Source organism: Zonotrichia leucophrys, chromosome 1 (assembly GCF_028769735.1).
Source record: "Zonotrichia leucophrys gambelii isolate GWCS_2022_RI chromosome 1, RI_Zleu_2.0, whole genome shotgun sequence".
Taxonomy (NCBI): Eukaryota; Metazoa; Chordata; class Aves; order Passeriformes; family Passerellidae; genus Zonotrichia; species Zonotrichia leucophrys.
The window spans coordinates 1,275,136-1,290,656 of record NC_088169.1 but is presented as its reverse complement, the minus strand read 5'-3'; the positions used below and the strand labels follow the sequence as shown (position 1 = coordinate 1,290,656).

General features: G+C 54.0%; 1 protein-coding gene across 4 annotated transcripts in view; it reads right to left on the bottom strand.

The window, feature by feature from the left end:
* Positions 1-15,521, bottom strand: part of ITSN1 (intersectin 1) — a 117,636-nt gene that overhangs the window by 68,321 nt on the left and 33,794 nt on the right. For 3 of the 4 annotated variants that reach the window (XM_064704346.1, XM_064704372.1, XM_064704354.1), the window contains 5 exons: positions 9,562-9,722; positions 6,372-6,548; positions 5,739-5,832; positions 3,603-3,703; positions 2,435-2,498 (listed from right to left, as the gene is read on the bottom strand). In XM_064704346.1, coding sequence (XP_064560416.1) covers positions 2,435-2,498; positions 3,603-3,703; positions 5,739-5,832; positions 6,372-6,548; positions 9,562-9,722 — 597 coding nt within the window. The remainder of the gene's footprint in view (positions 1-2,434; positions 2,499-3,602; positions 3,704-5,738; positions 5,833-6,371; positions 6,549-9,561; positions 9,723-15,521) is intronic. The other variant, XM_064704362.1, reaches the window with a different exon arrangement.

The window sequence follows — 15,521 nt, the reverse complement described above, 5'->3', positions numbered from 1 at the left end:
ACAATATTTATCATTTTTCCCCAATACCTTTCACCCTTATTGCCCAGTGCACTTTTAGTAATGACCAATCCCAAAGTGCCACCATCACCACAGAAGATGGAGGAGAAGAAGAAGAAGGACAGGACACGCCCCAATTCCTCCATCTTACTTCTCTTACAGAAATCCTAAACCCTGTGTTTCACTCTCTAATTAACCAATCCCTTCACCATTCACCCCGGTGAAACCCTCCTGTCCTCATACAGGTGTCGTCTCCTGTGTGGGATCAAAGTCCAGCCACCAGACACTTCTGGAACATTCCAGGACTCCCGAGCCCCCCAAGGGTGCTCTCGGTGACACCTCAGTGCTGAGCTGCTGAGATCCCACACTGTCTCTTCCAGGGCACCCACTGGCAGTGAAATCAAAGCCATTGATGTTCTAGTCCTGACAAGCACAACCCACCCTGGCATCATGCACATACTGAAAATGACAGACTCGTGTCTCTGGATGGCCCCACAGCAGAGCTCCAAGAGAGGCACAAGATGCTTCCACTCCTGTTAAGGTGGTGTAGCACAAAATGAACAGCCAGGGACAGCACCAGGGAGCAGCTGGAGTGGGCAAGGGCAGAGTTAGTTGGATTTTAGGGAAAGGTTCTTCCCCAGAGGGTGCTGGGCACTGCCCCTGGGAATGGGCACAGCCCTGAGGCTGCCAGGGATGCCCAGGCTGGGCTTGGTGGGCTCTGGGCAGGGCAGGGCTGGCACTGGGGGGTCCCTGGGGGTCTCTTCAGCTCAGGATTTGTTTCTCCAGCATGCTGCACTCTAATCATGCAGGGAAATCTCCCAAGATACTGGGAGAACCCAAGGGAAGTAAGTGAAAAATCCTTCTGCAGTCCCAGGGCACAGGACTTTGCTGATGGGATTGAAGTTTGGGAGACAATCCCAGCCTCACTCCATGCCCCCCTGTGGCACTGAATGCTCAGGCTCAGCTCAGGCACAAGCCAGGAGAAGGCACAGAAATGAGTGATCAGCTGGGCCACAGCTCCCAGGACAGCCCAGAGGCTGAGCACCAGCTGCTCCCTTGGAGTGTCTGTGCCAGGGATTCCAGCCCCAGCACTGGCAAACCTCAGCCCAGAGCAGGGCCAGGAAGGACCAACAGGAGCTGCAATGTCCCCTCCCCATCTCAGTGCACTGGCAGCTGTCACTGTCCCCAGCTCAGAGAGTCCTGGTGGCAGCTGCCTGCCCACACCAGCACTCCAAGGCTGGCAAAAGCAGAGCATTTCTTGGTTAATCATCTGCTGGGGGACTGGGCTGCTTTGTTTTTATCCCTTTGTCAGGAAACAGAGCAGGCAAGAGTGGTTTTTAATTTATACCACAACTGCCAGTGCTTTGCAAAGAGAACAAGGGCGGCTGAATGGCCCTGTCAGAGTGGCTGCAGCACTGCCACCCTCACACTGAGCCCCTGGGCCTGCTCCAGTGCTCCTCAGCAAACACTCCTAAAGGACAGGAGTTCATGAGGAACAACTTCCCATGGGGCAATAAAAACATCATTATTGAAGTTGGAGGGAGACGACCCACCTTGCGTTGGTCAGCATCGACTCCACTTTATTCATCAATCAGGCACCTTTTATAACAGTGTTAATTCACTTCATGCATATTGCAAAATCTGAGCTCACAATAGGTCAGAGATAACACACCAACTCCTCCTTATGTTTCCAATACCAAGATTTGGGTTCTCAAAATTATTCTTGCTTTCCCAAAACAGCCAAAGATAGAACATCCACTTGTTATGAGAAAGCTGCCTGAGAACTCTGGTGTGCAAGGCTCTCAAGGCCTTCATGTTTGTCACTTTTACCTGTAATTAAAAATAACCTGAGAACCTCTGCTGTTCACAGAAACAGGCTGTGAGAATCTGCTCCTCACAGCTGCCTTCTAGGCCATCTCTGAAAAAATCTCCAACACATCATAAAGTTCAGCAGACAACAAGTTGGAAGGCAAAAGGGAAGCTGAGACAAATGCCTTTAAAATCCATGACTGTACATGTCCCTGGGAAATCAGCCCTGCCATACCCATGGAAAAGGCACAGAAACCCCACAGCAAGTGTGCCTTGGGTTAAGCTCCCTGCTCTGCCACCTGTGCAAAGGTAAATTCCCCTGGGGAATGTCAGGGGATGTGGAAGGCACAGGATGCTGAACATCTGCTCTGCCTAAAAACCCAGCACTGAACCACAACTTCCAAATCATCACACAAAAGATGTTTTGGGACACAAAAATGCTCCTGCTGCTCTTGTGGAATACTCCTAGGAAAGGCACAGAAGTGCAGGTTTTGTTTATAAAGTTACACAGGACAAGGAGCAACGTGTGATTTATCAGTGAGACTGAAAATGGAGAAAACCCCACGGGCTCCAGGGCAGAGGTTTCAGCAGAGTTTGTGTTTTGATGGAAATGGAAACATTTAATTACCATATTGTAGCCAGCTGAGCCTGGGGTAAACTGGACTGCATGAGAATCGTTCTTGCTTGGGGACCTAGAAGGGAAACAAATATTAACAAATAAGCAAGAGATGTGAGCAGCAGAACTTGGCTCCCCCAATAACCAAGAAATAACACTTCAGTTCTGCACAACAGCCACAGAATCCCACAGAATGACCTTAGAGCTCATTTCATCCCACCCCTGCCATGGCAGGGACACCTCCCCCTGTCCCCAGTGCCCAGCCTGGCCTTGGCACTGCCAGGGATGCAGGGGCAGCCCCAGCTGCTCTGGGCAACCAAATCCCTCAGATTAAAACCCAAGAAAGCTCTAAGTCACAGACATGCACCAGAACTGGCAAAATCAAGGCAGGGGACCAGTTCCAGTCTCCCCCTGGAACTGCTCTCAGCAGTGGGTGTATCGTGGCAATGGTCCCCTGAACAGGAAATAATTACCATTGACTCTAGGATTGCAGAAGGCTGATCAATTTAATATAGTATAGCTCAATAATATAGTATAGCTGATCAATTTAATATAGTATAGCTCAATAATATAGTATAGCTTAATTGCTTAATTAAGCTATACTATATTATACTGTACTATTAAGAAACTCATAACTCTTACAGACTGTTAGATACAGCTTTAATCTAATTGGTCAATCTACCTAAACCCTATCCAGTGTCTAATTAAGAAATTGCCTTTTGGTAAACAATCTCATAACACATTCTACATGTGCACAACAACAGGTGCAGCAAACGGAGACAAGAATTGTTTTTTATTCTCTTCTCTGAGCTTCCTTACAGCTTCTCACAGCTTCCCAGGAAGGGAAAATCCTGGCAGAGAGCTGTGTCTCTCTCTGTTCAGAGGATATGTGATTACCACATGGGTGAACCAAGCACTGGAAATGGCTGCACAAGTTTTCACAGAACCCACTGTGCCCTTTTCCAGAAACGCTTCCCAAGGTCAATTTTGCAGAAAATAAATGGTGCTAAAGTGATCCCAGCTGTGATGAGTATTTGCTTCTAAACAAGAGCATTGAGCACTCGGGAGATTAAAAGAGAAAAACACTGATGAGCCTCTTCCTATGTGAACAACACCCTCAGAGGCATGAAATTGGCTCTGGGAGCTGGAAACAGGGAGACAAGAGAAGCTGTGCCAGTACCTGTCAGGTGCCCACTCATGGTTTTGTCGTGGCTGTTGAAGAGCTGCCGGTACTTGAGGCGCGAGGACTGAGGCACAGCCCACTCTGCCACGGCAGGGGAGCTGCAGGGAGGGCAGGGAGAAAGGGACACTTGGGGACTTCATCTCAGGAAGGGCATGGAACAATCACAGAGTCACAAACCACAGCAGGGGCAGGGCTGGAGGGGCCTCAGAGCCTCCCAGTGCCACCCTGCCATGGCAGGGACACTCCCACTGTGCCCAGTGCCCAGCCTGGCCCTGGCACTGCCAGGGCTCCAGGGCAGCCCCAGCTGCTCTGGGCACCGTGTGCCAGGGCCTCAGCCCCTCACAAGAGGCTGAAGGGCTGCACTGAGATCAAGTTTGATGCCTGAAAATGTTCTTGCCCCCAGTTTTGCTGTGAGGCTTGGGAGGTTCTGAGGTGTCCCTGTCCCCTGGCAGTGCCCAGGGCCAGGCTGGACACTGGCACAGGGGGAGGTGTCCCTGCCATGGCAGGGGTGGCACTGGGTGGCTCTGAGGTCCCTCCCAACCCAAACCATTCCATTATTCCATGATCTAATATTCCCTGCTATTCCTGAAACCACCACAGATTTGACCTCTTGCTTGCAAACATTTCACAATTCACTCTCTTGGAAGATGGTTTTTGTTTGTTTGTTTGTTTTTTTAAAGTGTTTTCCTTTTTCTTTACTGGGAGAGAATGAAGGAACCTAAATTGTTCAGAGGAGCTACAAGATTTTACCTAAACATGTAGCAAGAAATGCAGAGTAACATTTTACTCTATCTTTAACTGTTTCTCTTAGCCAAACAGAGCTGCTGAAGGCAAACAAATGTAAAACATCCTGGAAATGTAGAAAAAAAGGTGTGAAAAAGCCACACTTGAATGTAAAGTTTCTCCTAATGGAACAAGTAAGGAATGTAATATTCCCAGTTCTAATCCATTCCCATAACAGGCTGAGTTGATTTGCACCCCTAATTTCCCAGGCTTGATGGCTGAGCAATCCTAATTCTGAAAAACAAGGAGAGGAGTTTTTCTGCCTTTAGGCACAATCAAAATCTGTCCTTTTGCTGACCTTATAAACCATTCTCACATGACAAGACACAAACCAGTATCTCTATTTTTATTTTTGATTTCCAAACTCTTGAGCTTTAATAATATCCCTTCATGGGAGCAAAGCAAAACCAAGCTGCCCCTTCAATAATGAAAATAAGAAAAAAGGCCAAATATTTAATTTTTACCCATAGGAATTTCTCCTCAGTTTTGCTGGATTTGGGGGTCCCACACATTTTAATTTCTGTGTTACACATAAATTATACCAGAGCACCCCTATTCTGTTCCTGGCCAGTTTAGGTTTCAGAGAGAAAATGAATTGTTTTGAAAGACTTTAAATTATTTGGAGTCAATACTCCAAATCAATACTGAGTAGTGTCACTTATCTAACAGCAGGGCAATAGACAAGCCTGCAGAAGGAAATGAAAATAAAACCAGATCATTTAATTGTGTGCCATCCATTTTCCTCCTGCAAAAACCCTGAGCCATAGATCCATGGGAGAGATGATTTACAAGGACTTTGGGAAATCCCTCTCTTAACTCCTCTCAGGAAGTTTCAGATCCATTTTTTTAAACCACAGTAAAACCCTTTTTGCCCAACCAGACGTTTTTATAGGCCTTGGAATAATCTAAAAGCCCTTAAAGTGATTTTTCACACAGAACTTCAAGAATATAGAAGAAACAGTGATGTGGAGTGCATTTAAAATATGAGATCTACGAAATATTTTGCTTTTAGCAATTACCCTGCAGTTGCTAATTTTAAATCATGCATTACTTGTGTTGTTTTCCCAGTACCAGGAGTGCCTGTGCACGATGCAGGTTTTGTTTATGGAAGCAAATGCTGTTCTAAAAATCAAGTGGAGATCATGTCATCACTGTTAATAGTTAATTACTTCACTTCCATGACTCCCTGCTCCTGGAGCATTAAAAGGTGCAGCAAAGCCACAGCACCCCAGGGAATGCTGAACCTCTGCAGAACTGATTTCTCCAGAACTATGATTTCAGATGGTCACTTTGGGAAAGGGAAGGAGTTTTCCCAGCCCTGGGGACCCAACCTGTGTGCCCCAGCCCCACCTGGCCACGTCGAAGGATTGTGCCTTTTGCAGCTTGGCATTGAGCTGAGCTCCCGGCCCCGAGCGGCTGAAGGAAGAACTCTTTGGCAAAGTGGCTGGGAAGAGAGAAAACAGGGATTTATTGCTGTTCACAGTGAGCCAGGCAATCCCCATGGCGTTCTGTCACTCCTACATCCACTACAAGCACTGTGCCTCTGATGGGAACTTCTTAACAATATAAAGATCAGAATCCAGCAGGATGGGGGGGAAACACAAGGGCACTTCCCTCTTATCTTTTACTTCCACAGCTGTATGGAAACCCTGTTGATGCCAAATGATATTTTGGCACATGGAGTTCGGTATTTAAGTCACCCTAAGAGACAGCAGTACAAAGAGACAGGAGAGGCCCAATTTCCAGGCAGCAGCTTCCTGGCAGGTTCATTTCTCCAAGTGCTGCTTGATTTTCTCACCACGAGGGACTCCTGCAGGAGGCCATGTCCACATTCCTCCTTTCAGCTCTTCTCCAAGTGTGCCAAGTGGGCTAAAGCAAAGCCCAGTCCTTCCCCACGGGCAGCACTGGAGAGGCCAGTCCCACGGGGGCCAGGAAATGCAGGGGAGCTGTTAGGAGCAGGAGAAGAGAGTGAGAGCGGCGTACCGGCGTGAGCGAAAGCAGGCAGGGGCTGGATGACAGCAGGAGCTCCGTTAGCCAGGGGAGGGACGGCGGCGGGGACAGAGGACACCAGCGGGGGGGACATCCCCACCACCGGGATGGATGCCATGGGCACCGGGGCCACGCTGCTGAGGGATGGCATGTTGGCAATGCCCCCGAGACCTACGGGCGAGAAAAGCACACGTTGGTTCTGACGCACACCGAGCCGGCGCCCGCGGGGTCACCGACACCTCCAGCGGCACCTCCCAAGCCCGGGGTGGCACTGCGGGGACACGAACGGGACACGGGGACACGAACGGGACACGGGGACAGCCCCAGAGCGGGCCAGCACTGCCCCCAGCTGCCCAGCAGCATCTGCTACAAAGGGAATGAACTGGGCGCCCTAACCTGAGAGAGGAGCAGCCCCAGGGAGGAGCAGCCCCAGTGAGGGAGGAGCAGCCCCAGGGAGAAGGAGCAGCCCCAGGGAGGAGGAGCAGCCCCAGGGAGGAGGAGCAGCCCCAGGGAGAAGGAGCAGCCCCAGGGAGGAGGAGGAGCAGCCCCCAGGGAGGAGGAGCAGCCCCAAGGGAGGAGGAGCAGCCCCAGGGAGAAGGAGCAGCCCCAGGAAGGAGCAGCAGCCCCAGGGATGAGGAGCAGCAGCCCCAGAGAGGAGGAGGAGGAGCAGCCCCAGGGAGAAGGAGCAGCCCCCAGGGAGGAGGAGCCCCAGGGATGAGGAGCAGGCCCAGGAAGGAGGAGCAGCCCCAGGGAGAAGGAGCAGCCCCCAGGAAGGAGCAGCCCCAGGGAGAAGGAGCAGCCCCAGAAAGGAGCAGCCCCAGGAAGGAGCAGCCCCAAGGATGGAGCAGCCCCAGGGATGAGGAGCAGCAGCCCCAGGGAGGGAGGAGCAGCCCCAGGAAGGAGCAGCAGCCCCAAGGAGAAGCCCCAGGGAGGAGAAGCAGCCCCAGGGAGAAGGAGCAGCCCCAAGGGAGGAGGAGCAGCCCCAGGGATGAGGAGCAGCCCCAGGGAGAAGGAGCAGCCCCAGGGAGGAGGAGCAGCCCCAGGGAGGAGGAGCAGCCCCAGGGAGGAGGAGCAGCCCCAGGGAGGAGCAGCAGCCCCAAGGGAGGAGGAGGAGCAGCCCCAAGGAAGGAGCAGCCCCAGGAAGGAGCAGCCCCAGGAAGGAGCAGCAGCCCCAGGGAGAAGGAGCAGCCCCAGGATGAGCAGCAGCCCCAAGGGAGAAGGAGCAGGCCCAGGGATGAGGAGCAGCCCAGGGATGAGGAGCAGCCCCAAGGGAGGAGAAGGAGCAGCCCCAGGGAGGAGCAGCAGCTCCAGAAAGGAGGAGCAGCCCCAGGAAGGAGGAGCAGCCCCAGGAAGGAGGAGCAGCCCCAGGAAGGAGGAGCAGCCCCACGAAGGAGCAGCGCCAGGGATGAGGAGCAACCCCAGGGAGAAGGAGCAGCCCCAGGGATGAGGAGCAGCCCCAGGGATGAGGAGCAGCCCCAGGGAGGAGGAGCAGCCCAGGAAGGAGGAGCCCCAGGAAGGAGCAGCCCCAGGGAGAAGGAGCAGCCCCAGGGGGGAGGAGCAGCCCCAGGGAGAAGGAGCAGCCCCAAGGGAGAAGGAGCAGCCCAAGGGAGAAGGAGGAGCCCCCAGGAAGGAGCAGCAGCCCCAGGGATGAGGAGCAGCCCCAGGAAGGAGCAGCAGCCCCAGGGAGAAGGAGCAGCCCCCAGGGAGCAGCAGCCCCAGGGAGAAGGAGCAGGCCCAGGGAGGAGGAGCAGCCCCAGGGAGAAGGAGCAGCCCCAGGGAGGAGCAGCAGCCCCAGGGAGGAGCAGCCCCCAGGGAGAAGGAGCAGCCCCAGGGAGAAGGAGCAGCCCCAGGGAGCAGCAGCCCCAGGGAGAAGGAGCAGCCCCAGGGAGGAGGAGCAGCCCCAGGAAGGAGCAGCCCCAGGGAGGGAGCAGCCCCAGGAAGGAGCAGCAGCCCCAGGGAGAAGGAGCAGCCCCAGGGAGGAGGAGCAGCCCCAGGGAGGGAGCAGCAGCCCCAGGCAGGAGGAGGAGCAGCAGCCCCAGGCCGGCCCAGCAGCTGCAGGACTGGGGGGATCCCTGGGCTGGGATGAGCCAGGGCAAAGCTGATGGAGAGCACAGGGTGAGAGGCTGAGGGCAAGCACAGCTGCAGGAACCAGGGGTTAAGGAGGGCCAGTGGCGCCAGGGGAGGAACGAGGGTGTGCAAACAGCTCACATCAATCTACAGGCAGTGAGAACAGGGGATCACCATTTGGCTTTGTGGGGGCTCATTTCCTTCTGCCTTTTCTCAATTAACCCTGCATTGGCTCTGCCCAGTTTCACTGTCTTCTTCCAAAGAATTTTATTTCTGACTGTAAAACTTGTGGGGTTACAGTGGATCAAACCACCCTGCTGCAAGCAGTGTATCAAAGCACTGTTCCCTTTCCTCAGGACATTTAGATGGGATATTGGGAATGAGGAATTGTTCCCTGGCACAGGTGCCCAGAGCAGCTGGGGCTGCCCCTGCATCCCTGGCAGTGCCCAAGGCCAGGCTGGGCACTGGGGACAGTGGGAGGTGTCCCTGCCATGGCAGGGGTGGCACTGGAGGGGCTTTAAGGTCCCTCCAACCCAAACCATTCCAGGATTCCCAGGCACCAATAACCCTGAGCCACAGCAAAGAGTAAAGCAGAAAGGGAAAGATCCTCTCACAACAGGACCAAGAGGTTTGGCTTTATTTGGTTATTTTATTTGCTTATTTTCCTTTCCCCATCCCATCTTCCCAATATTTTTCCCAGAAATGATGGTGACTTTGGCAATACTTCACCCCAGCAGCTCCCACCAGAGCAGCACTGCTCATCAAAGCAGACTGTAAAAACTCAGGAACAACAGAGCAGAGATCCAAAGCTGGAGATGCAGTAATGCCAACAGTTTAACCACAGCTCCAGCCCTTTGGAATGCACTAGAGTATTAGAGTACCCTGCTACCTGAGCCATGTTTTGTTTGGAGCAGTGCAAGCCTGAAGCAAACAGGAGCTCAGCTCAGGTAAAAGCCCATTGCAATTCCTCTCAGTGCATGTGCAACACCTGCGTTTGAGTCCATGTGTTTTTAGAAGCACTTTTCCCCAAAATGTTCTTGGAGAAACTGCAAAAGGCCAATGCAATGGCTGCAGTCCCAGTTAACAATGAGGAATATGGAGGAGAAGGGGATCTTACCGAATCCTGGGGCACCGGGCAGGGCGAGGGGCGGCTGCTTCATGACGGGTGGCAGCGCGGCCGGGAGCTGGTACCCCTGCAGCTTCAGCTTGATGAGCTTCATAGCTATGGAAAACTCCAAGGGATCCATCCTGCCATCATTGTTCATGTCAGCTAGAGCCCTGCAAAACACAGTGTCGGCAAGTTACAGCCTGCAGTGAGCAACTTCAGGCCCTGCCCCGGGAGCACGATCACATGAGTGGGGATGTTCGAGGCTGAGGAAGGGGCTGGAGCCCAGGAGGGGCTGAGGGAGCTGGGAAAAGGCTGGAGAATCCCTGAGGGAGCTGGAAGGGGCTGCAGAATCCCTGAGGAGCTGGAAGGGGCTGCAGAATCCCTGAGGAGCTGGAAGGGGCTGCAGAATCCCTGAGGAGCTGGAAGGGGCTGCAGAATCCCTGAGGAGCTGGGAAGGGGCTGCAGAATCCCTGACAGAGCTGGGAAGGGGCTGCAGAATCCCTGAGGAGTGAAGGCTGGAACTGAGGAGGAGGCTGGGGCTGGAGCAAAGGAGGCTCAGGGGCCCTCGTGGCTCTGCACAAGGCCCTGCCAGGAGGGCACAGCCGGGGGGGTCGGGCTCTGCTCGCAGGGAACAGGGACAGGAGCAGAGGGAGCGGCCTCAGGCTGGGCCAGGGCAGGCTCAGCTGGGACAGCAGCAGCAATTTGCCCATGGAAAGGGAGCTCAGGCCTTGGCAGGGGCTGCCCAGGGAGCTTTGCAGTGCCCATCCCTGCAGGTGTGCCCTGGAGGTGGCACTGAGTGCTCTGGGCTGGGCACAAGGTGGGCACAGCTGGCACTGCATGGGCTGGCAGGGCTGTGCCAGCCTCAGGAAATCTGAGATTCTCACTAACTTCCCCCCAAAATTATGCCAGGCTAAAACTAACACACTATTTAAACTTAAGAGCTCAATGATTTCTTTCCTTGTGTGATTAACAAATATTTCTGAAGTTGCTTTTCAACTCTTGGAGGAATTACAAGGAAACATCCAGAACAAATGCAGCTGCACAAAAACTTTGCAAAATCACCCCAATGAAAGCACAGGGTCCTAAAACAGCACCACAGAGAAGTGAATCACTGAGTCTGCAAATCTGTACTTTAGCTCCACTTAACATAAAACATTCCTTAAATCTGTGACTCCCCTCAGCACTGCTCCATCTGGGAGTGTGCAAATGTGTTTTCAATTAAACAATAGCACTCAAGATGAAACATTGAGCCTAGGCCTTCAATAGGCTTTCAGGGAAAGGAGTCTGACTTAAACAGTCTGCTTTTTGTTCCTTGCCTTGCTAGTTAAGAAAACCCAGCTCAGCAGGGAACAGGGTGGGAGCTGGGGGAGAGAAGCAGGAGGGAGAGTGTCAGTTCCTGCCACTGCACACCAAAACCCCTCAGTAAATGCACATCAGGAACAGAAATAGCTGCACACTCACTTTGGAACACCATGCTTATTTCTTTGCATTTGTTTGCAAAATTAAGTACAGATTTAGCACTGGAATGACACAGATTTGAAGTTCATGCATTCACTTCTGTGCCATGGGTGTGGCCCTGGGCAGTGTGGCTGAAGCAGAGCTTCATTTCTGATCAAATTCCTCTCCAAGAGAGTTCTTGTGCAGTTAGGTGGGAAGTTATCCCAAAAGTACCCCAGTGAATATCAGCTATTTATAACTGATACCCAAGGAGACAGCCAGGTAAAGGTAGTGCAAAATGGAAATCCTCCCACTCCAAAAAATCCCCAAAACATGAAACCCCCATGGAGAGGCAGATCCCGGCAGGGAGCAGCACAGGATCAGAGACACTCAAACCTCTCCTGAACTCCTAGGAAAGGACTTCCAGGGCTGCAGCTGCCTTAATCCACCAGTTCTGCTGCCATGGGGCTCAATAACAGCATTAAAATCTGGGAGAAGCATTTAAAGCAAGTCTGGAGAGGACACTGAGACACTGAGACTGATGTCCTTCTCAAGCATGTGCTGCACCTGGGCCTGGACAATGCTGAATCCCAGAATCCCAGTTTGGTTTGGATGGGAAGGGATCTTAGAGCTCATTTCATCCCACAACTGCCATTTATATCTCTTTGATATACAAGATAAAAACCTTTTATTAATTCTAGATAGACAGAATTGATTAATTAATTCTATTAGACCCTCAGTGGGTTCTATCCCTGCAGGAAAATAAAGATCACCCTGTAGGAACCTTGGCTCTCCAGGCACCATTTCCTGCTGGAACACAGCAAATCTTTGCATCCTACATGGCAAACGTGAATTCCCCAGCATTCAGCAACTCTGATGTGCACCAGTGGCACTGCTCTCATTGAACTCCAATTCACATCAGCAGCTGTAGCTTTTCATTCAACATCTGACCTTCTGTGAACTCCTTTACTCTACACCAACAGCTCCATTATTGAAATTGCCAGCACAAATATCAGTGCAGAGAGTTCCCTGCAGCCCCCAGAATTTCTCCAGTTTTACAGAGCGCAAAGAAAAAGCAGCTTTTGTTTGACAAACTCTTCCTGCTAAAATAGGACACATTTCCATTTCTAGTTGCAGAAGTTGGTGTCAGGCTGCTGGATTTTACTGTGGAATGCAGGGAGCCAGCACACACCACCTAATTCCACTCATTTCTGCCCCTAATGGAATTGGGACAATGTGGTGCCCTTGCATTTGTTTCATTTGTGGCCTGGCCGGAACCAGTGCAGGGTAAATGGATTAAACACTGACTAAATATTTATTATCTTCCCTAGGCCAGGCCTGTGCTTGTATTGAATACAAGAGCTGCAGTGGGCTCAGCACCACCCCAGGGCTCAGTGCTGACAAATCCTTCCCTGTGCATCTTCTCCTCTTTTCCTCCTCCTCTCTCTCACCTGTTCTGCAGAATGAAAACCAGCTGGATTACTTTTGCATGTATGAGGTGCACAAACTGAACACAGGCAGTGTTCCCACCAAACATGGGAAATTAGCACAGGCTAATTAGCACATCCAAACCTGCTGTAATTAGCACACAAACCACCTATCCATGAAGGCAGCGCTGTGCTAAAGCAGGGATCACAGTGCAGTTCCCAAATCTGCACTGATTCAGCTGGAAATTCAGCAATTCCCCTGGGTTGCACAGCCCCGGGTGTGGCACAGGGTGAGTCCATAGGTGTGGCACAGGCACAGGTGTGGCACAGGCACAGCCCCAGGTGTGGCACAGGCACAGCCCCGGGTGTGGCACAGGCTCAGCCCCAGGTGTGGCACAGGCACAGCCCCAGGTGTGGCACAGGGTGAGCCCCACAGGTGTGGCACAGGCACAGCCCCGGGTGTGGCACAGGCTCAGCCCCGGGTGTGGCACAGCCCCGGGTGTGGCACAGGGTGAGCCCTGGGTGTGGCACAGACACAGCCCCAGGTGTGGCACAGGCACAGGTGTGGCACAGGCACAGGTGTGGCACAGGCACAGGTGTGGCACAGGGTTAGCCCCGGGTGTGGCACAGGGTGACCCCCAGGTGTGGCACAGACACAGCCCCAGGTGTGGCACAGGCACAGCCCCAGGTGTGGCACAGGCACAGCCCCAGGTGTGGCACAGGCACAGCCCCGGGTGTGGCACAGGGTGAGCCCCAGGTGTGGCACAGGGTGACCCCCAGGTGTGGCACAGACACAGCCCCAGGTGTGGCACAGGCACAGCCCCAGGTGTGGCACAGGCTCAGCCCCAGCAGTGGGCAGCACTCAGGTCTCTGTGGATGGGTGCCTGTGCAGGAATTACCAGGATTCCCCCACTGTGCCAGCCCTGGACACAGACTCAGGAAGGAGGGAAGGGAAGCAGCTGTGAGGAACAGGGCAGTGTCACCCAGTGCCTCTGAGGGAACAGGGCAGTGTCACCCAGTGCCTCTGTGGGAACAGGGCAGTGTCACCCAGTGCCTGTGTGAGGAACAGGCAGTGTCACCCAGTGCCTCTGTGAGGAACAGGGCAGTGTCACCCAGTGCCTGTGTGAGGAACAGGCAGTGTCACCCAGTGCCTCTGTGGGACCAGGAAGTGTCACCCAGTGCCTCTGTGAGGAACAGGGCAGTGTCACCCAGTGCCTGTGTGAGGAACAGGCAGTGTCACCCAGTGCCTCTGTGGGAACAGGAAGTGTCACCCAGTGCCTCTGTGAGGAACAGGGCAGTGTCACCCAGTGCCTGTGTGAGGAACAGGGCAGTGTCACCCAGTGCCTGTGTGAGGAACAGGGCAGTGTCACCCAGTGCCTCTGTGGGAACAGGCAGTGTCACCCAGTGCCTCTGTGAGGAACAGGCAGTGTCACCCAGTGCCTGTGTGAGGAACAGGGAGTGTCACCCAGTGCCTCTGTGAGGAACAGGGAATGTCACCCAGTGCCTCTGTGAGGAACAGGCAGTGTCACCCAGTGCCTCTGTGAGGAACAGGCAGTGTCACCCAGTGCCTCTGTGAGGAACAGGGCAGTGTCACCCAGTGCCTCTGTGAGGAACAGGCAGTGTCACCCAGTGCCTGTGTGAGGAACAGGCAGTGTCACCCAGTGCCTCTGTGGGAACAGGCAGTGTCACCCAGTGCCTCTGTGGGAACAGGCAGTGTCACCCAGTGCCTGTGTGGGAACAGGGCAGTGTCACCCAGTGCCTCTGTGGGAACAGGGAGTGTCACCCAGTGCCTCTGTGGGAACAGGCAGTGTCACCCAGTGCCTCTGTGGGAACAGGGCAGTGTCACCCAGTGCCTCTGTGGGAACAGGGCAGTGTCACCCAGTGCCTCTGTGAGGAACAGGGCAGTGTCACCCAGTGCCTCTGTGGGAACAGGGCAGTGTCACCCAGTGCCTCTGAGGAACAGGCAGTGTCACCCAGTGCCTCTGTGGGAACAGGCAGTGTCACCCAGTGCCTCTGTGAGGAACAGGAAGTGTCACCCAGTGCCTCTGTGGGAACAGGCAGTGTCACCCAGTGCCTCTGAGGAACAGGGCAGTGTCACCCAGTGCCTCTGTGGGAACAGGCAGTGTCACCCAGTGCCTCTGTGGGAACAGGGCAGTGTCACCCAGTGCCTCTGTGGGAACAGGGCAGTGTCACCCAGTGCCCCTGTGGGAACAGGCAGTGTCACCCAGTGCCTCTGTGAGGAACAGGCAGTGTCACCCAGTGCCTCTGTGGGAACAGGGAGTGTCACCCAGTGCCTCTGTGAGGAACAGGCAGTGTCACCCAGTGCCTCTGTGGGAACAGGGAGTGTCACCCAGTGCCTCTGTGGGGACAGGGGAAGTGCCCCCCGGGGCTGTGTGGGAACAGGAAGTGTCACCCAGTGCCTCTGTGAGGAACAGGGCAGTGTCACCCAGTGCCTCTGTGAGGAACAGGGCAGTGTCACCCAGTGCCTCTGTGGGAACAGGGCAGTGTCACCCAGTGCCTCTGTGGGAACAGGCAGTGTCACCCAGTGCCTCTGTGGGAACAGGGCAGTGTCACCCAGTGCCTCTGTGGGAACAGGCAGTGTCACCCAGTGCCTCTGTGGGAACAGGGCAGTGTCACCCAGTGCCTCTGTGGGAACAGGCAGTGTCACCCAGTGCCTGTGTGAGGAACAGGCAGTGTCACCCAGTGCCTCTGTGGGAACAGGGCAGTGTCACCCAGTGCCTCTGTGGGAACAGGGCAGTGTCACCCAGTGCCTCTGTGGGAACAGGGCAGTGTCACCCAGTGCCTCTGTGGGAACAGGCAGTGTCACCCAGTGCCTCTGAGGAACAGGCAGTGTCACCCAGTGCCTCTGAGGAACAGGAAGTGTCACCCAGTGCCTCTGTGGGAACAGGGAGTGTCACCCAGTGCCTCTGTGGGAACAGGGCAGTGTCACCCAGTGCCTCTGTGGGAACAGGCAGTGTCACCCAGTGCCTCTGTGAGAACAGGGCAGTGTCACCCAGTGCCTCTGTGGGACCAGGAAGTGTCACCCAGTGCCTCTGTGAGGAACAGGGCAGTGTCACCCAGTGTCTCTGTGAGGAACAGGCAGTG